The sequence below is a fragment of the Phocoena sinus genome, chromosome 17, assembly GCF_008692025.1.
Source record: "Phocoena sinus isolate mPhoSin1 chromosome 17, mPhoSin1.pri, whole genome shotgun sequence".
Taxonomy (NCBI): domain Eukaryota; kingdom Metazoa; phylum Chordata; class Mammalia; order Artiodactyla; family Phocoenidae; genus Phocoena; species Phocoena sinus.
Genome location: NC_045779.1, coordinates 43977626 through 43993568, shown reverse-complemented (window position 1 = coordinate 43993568; position 15943 = coordinate 43977626). Strand labels below are relative to the sequence as shown.

Sequence of the window (15943 nt, the reverse complement as noted above, 5' to 3'; positions counted from 1 at the left end):
TTATTATGAAAACCACTTGTTTGTTACATAAGTTTAACAGAGAATTAGTCTTGATTAATTTGGCTATAAATTAATTTTTGGTTTTGGTGGTTGTTAGTAGTCTTACGCACAAAGGACAAAGAAAACATGTCACAGAGATTAATCACTTTGTGTATTTTCATTTGTATTCAATTTATGCTGGCTCACTAGATTAGAAAGAGCATATTTTATATACTTGATTATGTTATAGGTTTTATGGTTGTGTTATGTGGAAAAGATCACCTGTGACAAAATTTATACATATGCTTTGAAAACATAGAATACTGCATAAGACCTCATTACAAATTACAATTGTACTTAGCATGAGTGTGGACAGACCTGATTTTGAATCTCTATCCTATCATGTTTTAAGGATTGAGAAGGTTTTTAATGTTATTGGTAGCATAATTCCTAGCACACAGTAAGCTTTTTATAGTTCTTATTTATCACTCCTCATCTCCATTTCTGAAGTTTTGTTTTTATTTTTTTAAATCAGACAGTTCTTCAAATATTTACTGCACCCGTGTGCCAGGTACTGGGAATTTTTAATAACTAACAAAAGATGAAAATCTCTGCCCTCTTGGAACTTATTAAAATCTTTGGATTCACAGAGAGAAATTTCTTATTTAAACTCCATTTATTACTGAAATCTGGCACAGAGGATACTGGTAAATATCTGACTGTTTGACAGTTATTCATAGCAATGCAGAGCCAGTAGTACATACTAGGACCACAGGCATGCGTGTAGTATTTTAATCCCTTTCATTGTACAGCACACTTGAAAGACTTTTTTCCAGAAATGCTAAATGTGAAATTATGTTTTCCTCTTGCTTTTGATACTTACCAAAATGACCATTTTCTGTATCTGACACCAGTTTTACTTAAACATGTAGTTTAACACACTGAGAAATATTGCCCTTAGCTCAGAGTAGAAAGAAAACCTGACCTGGTTTCTATTTGAGACCTCTGAGGGTTTCTGACCTATAGTCTTTCCTCTCTTCTGAGGGCCAGGGCAGATTAAGCTTGTTTAAAGGACAGTATGTATTTCTGAAAACCCCTCTTGCGAAGGGGTCTAGGAGGCCAAACCTGTGTGCTGTGATTTAGAACTGCTGCTGCTTCTAGAACATGCCAGTCTATACAGGTTCAGAGAAAAATCTGGCCATGGCTGAGGAAAAGAATTACAGTGAGGGACATGTAGGAGGGGAAGCATAAGACTTGCCTTGGATAAAAATATCTATTACCTCTGCCTAGGAGGCTTAGTTTGTACATTGTCTAGGCAGATAGCAAAAAACTGGCATCTTGGTTTCTGTCATCACTTGTTTCAATTGGCTAAGACTACCCATCTACTAGCACACATTATCCATGTCATCTCATGTGAGTGCTTTTGACTTTACTGGGGAGATTTGAATATGCAGGAACATTTATTATACTAGAATATAGTTAATGATTTAATGTCTGTGAGCCCCTCAAGAGTAAAAATAAAAAGTATTTTTTTCTTTATAATCACAGGTTAACCACATGCTCAATAAAGAGTTATTGAATGAACACATCTGAATATATGCCATTAATGTAAATCATATGTCTTAGGAACAGTTAATAAACCATTTTTAGGCAGTGTGCTCAACTATAATCAGGTTTGTTAAGCTTTGAGCTGATTTACTGACATTTAAATGGCTCTAAATAATAACTTACTCTGGTGGAAGATACTGTTCATAATGGACACTGTTCATAATGGAGTGGCACCATAGGCTTAGGAACTAAGGAACATGTATTTTTAGAATTTTACTCTATCTATATGACTCTCATTCCCGTCCTCCAAAGAAGAGTTTTAGCCATATCTTGCCCGTCTTTTTGACATGCTGGAAATGCTTTTGTAGGCTAACCTTTTAGAACAGAGAACAGGTCCAACTTTGATTTTCTCCCGAGGAAACAAGTACATGTGTCTGAGAAAACAAGAACCGAGTTGATACATAAGACACAGGAGACATATCAGCTTTCTTTTACTAATTAGCTAAAGAAGTTAGCTTTAGATATGCATCCCAAATGGCCTAACACTCCACCCTGAAATTAGAGAGACTTCTGCAAATAATCTGGGCGGTTCTCTACAACCGTAGACCTCCCCTCCCCTACAGCATGTACTGGAAAGCAGAACAGAAAGCATCCTCTCTAGGAAAGCAGATCCTGAAAGGGGGAACCAGGAGATGAGCCTCACTTTGTCTAGACCGTCTCTCAAATATATTAATTAAGTCACTCCTTTTCCACGGAATAATAGTAACTTCTTGCTAATGGAATCATGAGCCTGTTGATTTGAATATAAAACTTGACTTTTCCCCTTAACTGGATCAAGTAATTTTGGTATTTCTGATTATATTTTCTTTGTTCTTTAAAGGTTGTGTTAAAGCTTTGTGCTTTTGGGGGAAAAGTTATCTTGGACTCCTGGATAATCTTTCTTTTTTCTCATTTTTTTAATTAAAAATTTTATTGAGACTATTATATCTTTCTTAGGATTCCATTTCATGTTTGGTATAGTTTGTTCTTCTTACTTGTTCCTTCATGAGGAATTTGCTCTAGGCAGAGTATACGACCCTAGTTGGTATTCCTACCTCCTCAATGCTAATTTGTGGAACTCTAGTACTGTGAAACACTCCCAGGAAATAACATGTCATGGTCAAATAAATTTGGAAAATAATGTTTACTATATATGTACATTATTGGTATGTTAAAAATTATTTTAGCAAATCCTATAGTAAAAAAACAAACAAAAAAGTACTTTAATTTTGCTTAGCATGTCCCTAACTTGACCATTGAGTTCTTTCTTAGTATGTTTCACCTATTAACAATCCAACAAATAGAAAATATTTCTGGAAAAACTGCCTGTTTCAGTCCTTTTCCGTCTTTCCCACTTTCTTCCTATCCCTCCACTGCTGCTAAGTAGGAATGTTTAATCATTTCAAGTAACTAGAGATCTTCAGCTGAAAAATAGAGACAGAAAGTAAGACCTGAGTTAAATAAGGGATCATAGAAGGAAACGGAACTATCTTCTGAACCAAGATTTGTGTACTGTTTAAGCCAGAGATGTTTACTTAGTTAACTAGTAGTATTCAGTTATTTCTGTGACCTTCTGCTGAGCCTGTTATTTTCTCAAATAATACCTGATGCATTAGAGCATTGAAATTTTTCTTTAAAGCAAATATTTTGTATTTACTTTAGTTTTACCATTTGCTTCCATTATAATTTGAGAGCTGTTCTCCAGTGGAAAATAAGTTTGGCTCCCACACAATGAAAATCATCTTCAAGAGTCCTAACATTCTGTTTTCAAAATATGTGAATGCTAGGTACATTTAATTGCTCGATATATAATAGAATGTGCTTTACACAGTTACTGAGATTGAATGTGTATGAAAACGGAACACTTATATAGTAAACTCTCAATAATTGTTAGCATAAGAAAAAGGTTCTAGACAAAATACCCTAACTTTTATAGTTATCAAAATTCACAGTCATGAAAATATTTGGTTAGTATTGTTAAAGATAATCCTGTTTTTCTTTGGAACTTGCTTAGATTGAATGGGACTTAAATGTTTAGCTCTGGGGTAGGACGTCTTAGCTTTTCTATTTAAAAAAATACTGCAGGGCTTCCCTGGTGGCGCAGTGGTTGAGAGTCCGCCTGCCGATGCAGGGGACACGGATTCGTGTCCGGGAAGATCCCACATGCCGCAGAGCGGCTGGGCCCGTGAGCCATGGCTGCTGAGCCTGCGCCTATGGAGCCTGTGCTCCGCAACGGAAGAGGCCACGACAGTGAGAGGCCCACGTACCGCAAAAAAAAAAAAAAAAAAAATACAGAGTAGCATAAAACAAGTTTGATGTACTTTATCTCTAACATTTTGAATACATATGATGTACTGTAAACTAATTCTCTCTTTTCCTTTCCCCCACCTCTCTCTCCTCTTTCTCTCTCCTCTCTTTCTCTCCCTCCCTCCCTACACACACACACACACACACACACACACACACACACACACACACACACTGTTTTATTTAAACAACATAACTTTTTGTTATTACTAATTTTTTAAAAATTTATTATTTTTGGCTGCGTTGGGTCTTCGTTGCTGCACGCGGGCTTTCTCTAGTTGTGGCGAGCAGGGTCTACTCTTCGTTGTGGTGCGCAGGCTTCTCATTGTGGTGGCTTTTCTTGTTGCAGAGCACAGTCTCTAGGCATGTGGGCTTCAGTAGTTGTTGCTCACGGGCTCTAGAGTGCAGGCTCAGTAGCTGTGGTGCACGTGCTTAGTTGCTCCGCATCATGTAGGATCTTCCTGGACCAGGGCTCGAACCCATGTCCCCTGCATTGGCAGGCCGATTCTTAACCACTGTGCCACCAGGGAAGCCCTATTATGTCCTAATTTTTGAGATACATCAAAATCTACATTTTAAAAAAAGCCAAGTGGCCAGATGTTTAATCAGTATTCATCCAAGGTCAAAGTCAAATATCACCAGTGATGAACTTTTGAGATACAGGAATAAATATAAAATTTTAAGAATTAATTTTTAAAAATTAGCCATCATATTAAATGTTCGACATCATGATGCGGGAATGGTAATTAACTAATTAGCTAACATGTCAGCTGTTAGTTTGCTCCCGGTAATTACACTGCATATTTTAAAAATTCTAAATAGATATCTATAAGCAGTCATTTTCAACAAGCTTAAGTCTCTAGACTCAAAACTTTAATATTTATCTTAAAGCAGTTTATAAAGCTCTTTGGAACTCTGATTATTGAAAAGAAAATATGAGTCCTCAGTTTTTTCACCATAACCCTTCATGTTTTTATGGATATTTTGCCAGATTTTGGAACTTGTGAAATCTTGAAATGGCAAAATTGACATTCTGCTTTTAATTCTTCTTGTCAAGATGTGAAGAATTCCCTAAAAGGGCTTTTTCTTGAAAGGCTGTCTCTAGATAGCCTAAATCACTAACTAGAAAGTAAGTCAGTGCTTAAAAGTTTTGCTTAGTGATATACTAGTACACTGAACAGCCTCTACAAAGGTTAGAATTACGATATAGCCCAATTTCTGCTAATCTACCTCATATATTTTTATAAATATTTGTTTTCCCAGAAAGAATATTTTCTTCCTAGATTTATCTAGTTAAAGCAATCTCGATGTTCATATTTACTGTAAATCTTTCCCTATTTAATTATTAGAAAGTTCTTAAGCTTGTGTCTAAATTTGGCTTTCACAGTCATCACTAAGAATTACTGCATTGTATTCTTGCAGCACGGTGTACATTTATACTTCAGTTGTCCAGTAAGATTTCACCATATAAAGCAGTAAGCCTTTTTACTTACATTATTTATATAGATGTAGAAATGGTAATGGTCATTAATCAAGCATAAATGCAGAGGTACTAGAAATGTCATTGAAACAGTCATTTGCTTATTTGGCCTTCTAAAGGCCAAGGCCAAAGCTGAAGCTGTTTTTGGCTGAATACTGAGGCTAAGCCAAACTTTAGTGAATCCCTATTTTATGTTTGGGAAAACTTAGTTGTAGGGAGATTGCGTAGCTTACATAAAATTATACAGGTAATAAGTGGTAGAAGTGGAGTTTGGTAGTCTAAACTTTTCTTCTGCTTTTATAAATTGTGACTGACTTAAAAAAATAGTTGGTCATAACATAGTCCCCTACACACACACGGGTTTCCCCATTCTGTCTCTCGCCTTCCCTCCTTTTTTCAAGAAAAAGTAGGGTAGAGAAGAGGTTTAGAAGAGAATGCCGTTTCCTTTTCACTGAAATTACTACTATTATAAAGACTGCTTTAGATTATAACTTCGGAGAAAATAGTTTTTCAAGAATTGTTTTCTTTTTATTGAGACTCCAATGAATAAGCCATCAGGGAAATGGAACTTTCCTAGATTACCCTGTGTTGGTTTAAATTGCCTTTAATTCAGTCGTGTTTGAACACATTTATGATAGACAATGGTAGTTTGAAAATGGCCTATCAAAAATAAATTGGGGGCTTCCCTGGTGGCGCAGTGGTTGGGAGTCCGCTTGCCGGTGCAGGCGACACGGGTTCGTGCCCCAGTCCGGGAGGATCCCACATGCCGTGGAGCGGCTGGGCCCGTGAGCCATGGCCGCTGGGCCTGCGTGTCCGGAGCCTGTGCTCCGCAACGGGAGAGGCCGCAGCAGTGAGAGGCCCGCGCACCGCAAACATAAATAAATAAATTGGAATTTCATATGTAAAATTTAAGTTTAAAGGGTGAGATACTAAGGAAGCAAGAGGTCCAAAATTGGAGGAACTTCCTTACTCCTAACATTTTGCATAATTTAATAGAGTAATTCAATAAAAATCTCTGTTACAACTATTATTTAAATTTTATTCCAGTAAGAAGAGGAGCCCTGAAAAACTCCCCTAAATTTCTAGGCAAAATGTTTGATATTTACAAAAGCCTCTTATGCATAGATGACTTGTTTGTTTCTCTTTCAAACACTAGGCTTTTTAAACTGAAAGTTTTATTGAGATGATTGTAGATTTATGTGTAGTTGTAAGAAATAATACAGAGATATTCTTTATATCCTTCAAACAGTTTTCCTCTGTGGTACCATTTTGCAAGGCTATAAAGCAATATCACAACTAGGATATTGATATTGATACAATCTACCTATCTTATTCAGACTTCCCGAGTTTTACTTGTATTTATCTTTGTGTGTGTATTTAGTTACATACCATTTTATCACCTGTAGGTTTGTGTATCCATATCCACCACCATAGTCAAGGTACTGAGCAATTCCATCACAACAAATATCCCTCATATTGCTCTTTTTAAATACATCCACCTCGCTCCTGCCTGCTCCTTGACCCCACCCCATTCCTAACTGCTGGCCACCACTGATCTGTTTTCCATTTCTAAAATTTTGTCATTTCAAAAATGTTATATAAATAGAATCATAGGGCTTCCCTGGTGGTGCAGTGGTTGAGAGTCCGCCTGCCGGTGCAGGGGACACGGGTTCGTGCCCCGGTCCGGGAGGATCCCACATGCCGCGGAGCGGCTGGGCCCATGAACCATGGCCTCTGAACCTGTGCGTCCGGATCCTGTGCTCCGCAACGGGAGAGGCCACAGCAGTGAGAGGCCCGCGTACCTCAAAAAAAAAAAACAAAAAAAAAATAGAATCATAAAGTATGTAACTTTTTGAGACTGACTTTTTTCACTCAGCATAATACCCCAGAGATTCATCCAAGTTGTTAAGTGTATCAGTGGTTCCTTTTTGTTGTTGAGTAGTATCCCATGGTATATATGCATCACAATTTGTTTAACCATTCACCTGTTGAAGAAGGACATCTGGGCTGTTTCCAGTTTTGGGGCTATTACAAATAAAGCTGCTGTAAACATTTGTATACAGGCTTTTGTGTAAACTTAAGTTTTCATTTCTCTGGGATAAATGTCTAAGAGTGCCCAGAATTTATTTTAAGTCAGAAATTCTTAAAGTGCCAAAAATATTAACTCAGAAAATAGATATTAGTCACAAATCCGCTGTTCTCAGGTTTTTTTTCTGAAGCAAAATAACAAATTTCCTGATGGAGAAATTAGAGTTTGTGTACCTTTTATTAGGAGATTGGCACCGAAGACAACTTCTGCCATGCATCTTAAAAACAAAAATGTGAGAATTTATGCATAAACTCAAGATATTCACAAAATGTATGAATTGGCCTCATTTGCCATTAACTGATAGGTATAGCTGATCCATAGTCATTATAATTTTAAATAGGTAATTTTTTTATCTTTCTGATTTTAGCATTAACAAGTAGTTGTAAAAATTAGAAATATGTAAGTATATAAAGAAGAAAAAACCCTAATACCAGGGAAACTACTGTTAAGACTTTTGGTATATTTCTTTTTAGTCTTTTCTATGTGCATATGATACTAAATAGAATTTTTATAAAATTAGGACTAGGCTATATATACAGTTTGGTGTCCTAGTTAAAAGTTGAAAGTTAAAAGTTGAAAATTAAACTTTAATAATTTTTTTAGGCATTTATATGTCTTCATTTGTGAACTGTTTATTTTTTCCCCATTTTTATATTGATGAGATAGATAGTTTTAGGGTTTATGACTGTTAGCTCATGCATAAATAGAAAACTTTTTCTGAAATAGCATTTAAATTGGATACTATTTTTACTTAATGAGTATCTCTTATTTTACATCACATTTTAAATCTTTTTTCTTGTTCTGTAAAGGTATGCTGTGATAGCATTTGGATGTGCTAGCTGTCCAAAATTAACTTGTGGGCGAGAAGGCTGTGGAACAGAGTTTTGCTACCACTGTAAACAGATTTGGCACCCCAATCAGACCTGTGATGCTGCTCGACAGGAGAGAGCCCAGAGTTTACGTCTGAGAACTATACGTTCTTCGTCCATTAGTTATAGTCAAGAGTCTGGAGCAGCAGGTATTTACATCTAACTTCTTCTAGTAAATATTTGACACATATAGAACACCAGTTATTTTAATTTAAAAATGTAATATTCAGTCCTTGTATCCTTTCAATTTTCTAAAGTGTTTTACGTGTTAGCATTTCTGTCCCAGAAGCACTCATTCTTTCTGTAGAAGAAAGTGGTATTGAGTTGGAAAGATTTTATTGTCCAAAAAAAAAGGAAGAAAGGAAGTGTCAGTGATGATTTATATAACTGATAGCTGAAGATGGTCTGAAACTGATGTTTATAAAGGTGTTTTATGTAAAGCTTAGCAACTATTTTAAAAAATATATTAATTTTGAAGATATTACCCTTAGAGATTATTTCTTATTGTATAAATATCACCCAGTTACAGATTTAAAACAGTATTTATTTTTGGAATCCTTTTCATTTACATGTTTTGTGAAATACAATTTTTATTTACAGATATTACCAATTCCAGGATCAGGGATTCAGAATCATACCTTGGTGAGGAGTACACTAAGAACTTTGTGTCTTTGGCTAGGAATTTAAAAATTACTTGGAGATCTGTACATGAGCAAACATATACATCTCATAAATCTTAAAAAATTTTTTAAAAGTCTGAGCATCTTAATGTTCTTTGAATAAAAATTCAAAAAACTAATATTTCATAGAATTTTCACTGTTTATTGGAACTTCAGTCATTTTTAGAAAAATATTAACTTTTTTCATTGATTATAAAAGGAAAAAACTTGGAAAATACAGAAATTTATCAAGAAAATAATTTATATTCCTACTAGCAGTGTATTAAAATAGTCATGTACTTTATGCTACTAGAAAAAAAAGTCTTAATATTTAAAGTTGAATTTAAAATTAAATAAACTTTAAATTCAACACTTAATATTTTATACAATGGACATGGATTTTCTTGCTTGTTCACTGGTTGACTTGTTTTATTTCCTAAAGATTTGGGGTAGAACTCCAAAGGTATTAATAATAATCTGTAGGTATTGGTTCAGAAGCAATTCAGAGAGGACCTGAGTATACCTACACTGTCCTCTGTAGAGTCAGCTATAGCTATTAAGTGGTCCCCTTGGAAATGATATCCCTCTTCTCTAAGTGGGGATGGATATTTATTGCTTACAGGACACACAGACATATAGAGTAGGAGAATGGACTCTGGAATCATCATCTGGATTCGAATTCCAGCTTCTTCACTTATTCTCTGTGTGACCCTGAGGAAGTTACTTGCCTCATCTATAAGATAAAGATACTAATAATACTTAAATCCATAAGGTTGAAACATTTCCTAGCTCATAGTAAGTGCTTTGGCTGTATGAGATAGGGAAACTTAGAGAAACCACAGTCCCCTGCTAGAGATTTGCATATATCTGAACCATCATTAAAGAAAAAAAAAAAAAGAAAAGAAATGACTAAGAGATGACTTTTGTTATTAATTTTAGAGTAAATATCATGATTTACTCACATCCCAGAGAATGTTGGTCTTCCTTATAGTCATCGTGGGGGATTTTATGTTTATTTAGCAGTGCTGTCCTGGAATGCCTTACTGGTCATAACCCTTATACGTTCACTTAAAATTATCCCTTTAATGTGAGTTTGATTTCTGGGGATAACCAAAAGTTCCGTTGCAGCTAAGTTTAACACCTAGAGTAACATACCAAGTTGAATCACTGGTTTGGTGTGGATCCAAAGTAAGATGTGCTTATATTATCATGAGTGTGACTTTTATATATATATAAAGTAGCTTTGAAAGTAATTATGAAAGAAAAACTTCCAAATGATTTGAGTTAAATAGTAGCATTGTTGGAATAGCCTCCCTCCCAAGGTGATTATTTTAAAAAATAAACTTCATTTGGAATTTTTCCATGTTGATTTAAAAATCTTATCTCATTGTTCTGAAAATATAAGGTACATGCATTTTCACCTACAGTGTTCCAAAAATAAAAGCTCTCAGAACAAAAGTTTAGTGGTAGTTTCCTTGATGTAATCTATAAAAAAATTAAAACTTTGAACTTGGCTTTTCACTGACTTGTGGAAAGACAAGAGGAAAGTAAACTACCATCTGAAATAGTTTTATTAATTCCTATTGTTCTGGGTATCGTGGTGTTTCTTGGTCTCGTTATCATGATACATTAAAAAATAGTCTGCACTTTTAATAATAATTGCTTGGTATAATAATAATAATTGGTTGGCTATTTCTTTCTAATCAGTTACCTGAAGTTAAATAAGTATGCTTAATTATATGGTACATTAAATAATTTCTATTATGATTATATTTGTCTTTAAACTCTGACAGTATTGCATCTACATGAGACTCTTATAGCTACCAGGGAGTTAACACACTTTGAGTTACTGCATTTTAAATGAAACACATATTTTTCATTTTTGTTACCATGTTTCTCCTCCTTTATAAAAATATATTTAGGGCTTCCCTGGTGGCGCAGTGGTTGAGAGTCCGCCTGCCGATGCAGGGGACGCGGGTTCGTGCCCCGGTCCGGGAGGATCCCACATGCCGCGGAGCGGCTGGGCCCATGAGCCGTGGCTGCTGAGCCTGCGTGTCCGGAGCCTGTGCTCTGCAACGGGAGAGGCCACAGCAGTGGGAGGCCCGCGTACTGCAAAAAAAAAAAAAAAAAAAAAAAAAAATTTAATTGGCTCAGCTCCCCACCTACCCCTATCCCCTATTACTACCACCCCTAAAGATATTCACTGTTAACATTTTGTTTTAAGTCTTTATAGGCAATGTTGCAGGGGCAGGGGAGTTTTAAAACAATTTTTGAGAACATAATATTTGGTAACCCAGTGTTTTTTTCTTAATATGACAATGGCACATATTTTAACAACAAATAGAAATATAGTAATTTAAAAAGACAAAAGCTTTGCCAAACACTTTAAATAGAAATGGAAAACATTTTTTTTTTTTTTTTTTGTATAAAGGAGCTGTGGATTAATTGATGCTTGGGGAGTGGGGCATCATTTGACCATCTAATCATTAAAACAGTTTTATTTAGGATTTTTGCATTTGGAGACTATTTTGAGAGAAATACATTATCTAATATGCACAGTAAAAATTTTTTTTTCCAGTTTGTTGTTCCAGAAACGAGACAAAGCAGACAAAACAGCTTTTTGTAGACAAACAAGTATGCAGAGAGTGAAAGCATGCAAGTACAAATATATAAAAGAGACACATATCATTAGATTGCTTATGGTGTTAATTCTCTAACATGTAATCTTAGCATATTAAAAGGCCTTTTTGTGTTTTTAGAACCATGAAAATGAATGGGAATATCACCTGTCAGTTTGTTCTGAAGATTGCATATGTCAGAGCCAAAGCCTAAGTCTTCTTACTCTCACCACTAATTGGGATATTTACTATTTGAGAATACTCTGAAATGAAGAAGTTTATCAATTAATATGCCACTTAAGCAGAGTATTAGCATTTCTTTAATGTACTAGCTATTATATTAGCTATAAAAGCCAGCTTTTTTTCATTCATGCCCAGTGTTAAAAACATTTTCATGCAGACTTTGTGTTCTTTGGATCATTTAAATCATGACTTATGGATTTTTAAATTTTTATATTCTAGTAATTATGTGTTTTGGTCTGGCTGCATAGAGTTGTCAGTTTGCTCAAAATTGTTTGAATCATTAAAACAGTAATTGTGAGCATCGACCAGTTCTTAAGTTAAAAAACAGCTTTGGCCCTAAATGAAGCGCTAAGGAAACCTGAATTCACTGATAAAGCACAGGTAAAATTTGACCATAAAACTTGTAGAAAGGAAAATAGAATATAGCTTAATGCTTATCATGTAAGAAATTGAAACAAATACTTGAATTCAGTGGCTTGCACTATACATATCTTTTCTTAGCTGTCTTATGTGTCGTTCGAAAATACAGGTGATTACTAGTAACAGTAAATAATTACTGGTTGCTATTTAAATAGATGCCAAAGTTCAAAATAGTTGCATAATTTGAGATAACTCTTATTCTGTGTCAGCGATTCCTAAAGTTATGTACCACTTGATTGTAACTTGGCATCTTTGTGCATTGTAACCATATTACTATACGCGAAGCATACCACAGCATTTGAATAAATGAATAAAATGGACGAAGTTAACTAATTAAAAACAGTCATGAGCATAACCAACAAATGGTTGCTTTAATTCTGAAACTATTTTCCATTAAGTGTTTATAACCATACAACCCTTACTTAACCTCTTACCTCCTCCCTTTTATCTGAGTTCTGATTCTTTGCAAGGCCCATCTATCTATTGTATGAATTAAAATATGAGAAAAAGGCTGCTTTTCTACAGATACCGGTATTATTTTTACAGTGCCTATAGTTGATGTTACCTAGAAGAGAGGAGTAAACTCATAGTGCTATTTTTATGTAGTGCTTCAGGTTACTATCAAATTGTCACTTGCTGTTAGTATTCATTCACTAAAGGAATAGTATACGGAATATCTACGTTTAATTTAAGTGGAGATGGTTAGAAAAGTCCTAGAACTTGAAGTGCTGCTCATTGAAGACAGCTATGGGGTGGGGACAAAGACAAACTTTATATAGTTCCCGGTTTGTCTAGAGCTGCCCTTGGTTCTCATTTCTCTTTTTATTATTTTGTTATTCTTTATTCTCATTGTTCTGCTACTGTTGGAAAAATGTTTACAGTTTGAAAATTTAATGTAAAATATGTCCCTTTCCTTGGAAGGGAAAAAAAAGTGCTTTATATACTAAAATTAGCAGGCTAAAGCTATCGGTTAATAAACCATACATGTTAAGATATTTTGGCAGTGCTATAATTATCTACTAGAAATTGTTATTTTTAGACTAGTCTTGTATACTAAACGTCTATTTTCTTAATAGCTGATGATATAAAACCATGTCCACGGTGTGCTGCTTATATAATAAAGATGAATGATGGGAGCTGTAATCACATGACATGTGCTGTCTGTGGTTGTGAGTTTTGTTGGTTGTGTATGAAAGAAATCTCGGATTTACATTATTTAAGGTAAGCTTATAGAAGGGGCTATTTATGTCTAAATATAATTTTATATTGTAAGACAAAAGGACTTTTTTTGGAAACAGCATTATCCTTAGTATTCTTAAGCTTGGAATTTATATGATACTTGAAGAGATCTATTTTATTCTAGCTACGTAAATTTAATAGGAACCCAATTATTGTGCCAGTCATTTGAGATTAATAGCTAGTCAAAAATAGGAAATGGAAATTTCTTCTTTTTTTTTGTTTGGCTTTGTTTTGTTTGTTTGTTTTTGGGCTGCACCACGCAGCTTGTGGAATCTTAGTTCCCCGACCAGGAATTGAACCTGGGCCTGACAGTGAAAGCGCCAAGTCCTAACCACTGGACTGACAGGGAATTCCCGGCTTTGTTTTTTGTTAAACTAGAAAGTTAGCATTTAATACCCCATGTAATTATGGTAGGTCATAAATATTTCCATTTAATTTTCTCATAAATTTCCTCATTTAGGCCACAGAGTGAGTTTATGATATAATCAGATAATTATGTGCCTAAAACAGGGATAAAATAAGCATATTTTGCATTAATTTACTCTTCCAAAACTAATCTAAGGTTTTGAGGCTAATGGAGGACTAGGGATAAATGTTTAACCTGAATCCCAGTTATCAGTATCCTTTTAATGTAATTTATGGTGGTGCTTACCTTGATATTTTAGCTTTTAGTAAACTCAGAATTCAAAGGAAGGGGAAAAAAATCCTCATTCCTAAATTTGAGAATTCTTTTATAGTTATTGCTGAATGTATTGTAGTAAATTGTTACTGTGATGTTTTGCAACAGTTACTTTACATTGTAATTTTTTCCTTTAGTCCATCAGGATGTACTTTTTGGGGGAAGAAACCCTGGAGCCGAAAGAAGAAAATATTGTGGCAGCTGGGAACACTTGTTGGTGCTCCCGTAGGAATTGCTTTAATAGCTGGCATTGCTATCCCTGCCATGATTATTGGCATTCCTGTATATGTGGGCCGTAAGGTAATATGCTTGATTCCTTGTTAATTTATTATCTTATTTTAAATCTTTAGATTTAGGATTGATGGTTTTGCTTTGTGTTTGTTTTGTTTTTTTATTTGTTTATTTGTTTTGAAAGACAGAGGTCATTTTTGGTATCTTAAGTGTAAAACAGTTACTATTTTTTCATGAGGTAATAAATTTTCAGTGTTTGGCAAGCTTATATGTATGCATAAAAAGTAGACTTGCTTTAAAATTATCTGAATCTGAAAACTTCAGTACATTTGCATTATAAACTTTACATATGAAATATTAAAGAATCCACACCTGACATTTTTTCTCATGGATATGTCCTTGTAAAGTCAGGTCTATAAGGTTAATAGAGAAATAACATATGCCCTCAGGCAAAGAACAATTAGCCAGTTCCTGAATTATTTCCAACTTGAATTCAAAGCTTTTTTTTTCTTCAGATTACTGCTATTAGTAAATACACTATTTTGTAGATTACAACAATTTTGTGAAAGTCTGAACACCCAATACTTGCCACTGGCCTGAGTGATACTTCATTGGCTAAGCAAATAATTCTTTTTTGAAAGATTAAAGGGATAATTTACAAAGTGGCTAAGAAGTCTGCTGCTGCCTAAATTAGTAGAATATCAGAATTGAGAAGTAACCTCAGAAATGATCTAATCCCAACCCTGTAGCCAAGCAGAACAAAGTATAGGAATTTTAAAAAGGGGAACTAACATTTGTTGAGTTCTAACTGTGTGGTAGATGTTTTATATACTTTGACTCATTTTAACCTCACAGCAATTTATATGTTAGAATATTGAAGTTTAGGAAAATTTATGTAATTTATCTTTAGTTACACAGGAAGAAGCAGAGCTGGGATTTAAACCCAAATGCACAAATTCTTTATATAAGATCCCTGATAAATTTCAAGCTATCCATTTGGGCATTTCAGTGATGGGGAAACCACCATCTCATGAGGCAGCCCATTCTGTTGCCAGGGAGCTGTAAGTGTTAGAAAATTCTTATGTTGAGTCAGAATCCATTTCCCTTTTAATTGTTTCATTTAATTCTAGTTCTGACTTTCAGGACTCAAGACAAGGCTGATCCTCTTTCATACAACAGCCATGTTTTTTTATGTTCAACACATATTACTTTTATAATCAGAAATAACAGTACATACTATTTTTTTAATTAGCTTGAGACTGAGGACAAACATATTTATGGGCCGAATGTTTATTTCAGAAGGTAATTGTTTAAAGTCCCAAACATAATACTGATTATAATAATTTTTCGTAAGTTGTCCAAAGCAAGGTTTTGCCGAAAACAAAACTATTCAGATACTTAGAAGTAGAAGGGAAAGAAAGACTGTTGTACTGCATACACCTGCAAATAATTTATAGAGGAGAGATTATTTACCTCATTGTTCAGTCTTAGGTGCAGTAACGAGTCTCCTTTTTGCAAACCTGTACTCAAATGGTTGCAAGTT

The 15943-nt window shown here is 34.7% G+C and overlaps 1 protein-coding gene across 5 annotated transcripts in view; it reads left to right on the top strand.

The window, feature by feature from the left end:
- The window catches only part of RNF19A (ring finger protein 19A, RBR E3 ubiquitin protein ligase), a 61425-nt gene that overhangs the window by 30018 nt on the left and 15464 nt on the right, over positions 1 to 15943 (top strand). For 3 of the 5 annotated variants that reach the window (XM_032609891.1, XM_032609895.1, XM_032609890.1), the window contains 4 exons: positions 8252 to 8460; positions 8912 to 8953; positions 13328 to 13472; positions 14307 to 14469. In XM_032609891.1, the coding sequence (XP_032465782.1) occupies positions 8252 to 8460; positions 8912 to 8953; positions 13328 to 13472; positions 14307 to 14469 (559 nt within the window). The remainder of the gene's footprint in view (positions 1 to 8251; positions 8461 to 8911; positions 8954 to 13327; positions 13473 to 14306; positions 14470 to 15943) is intronic. The other 2 variants (XM_032609893.1, XM_032609894.1) reach the window with 1 other exon arrangement.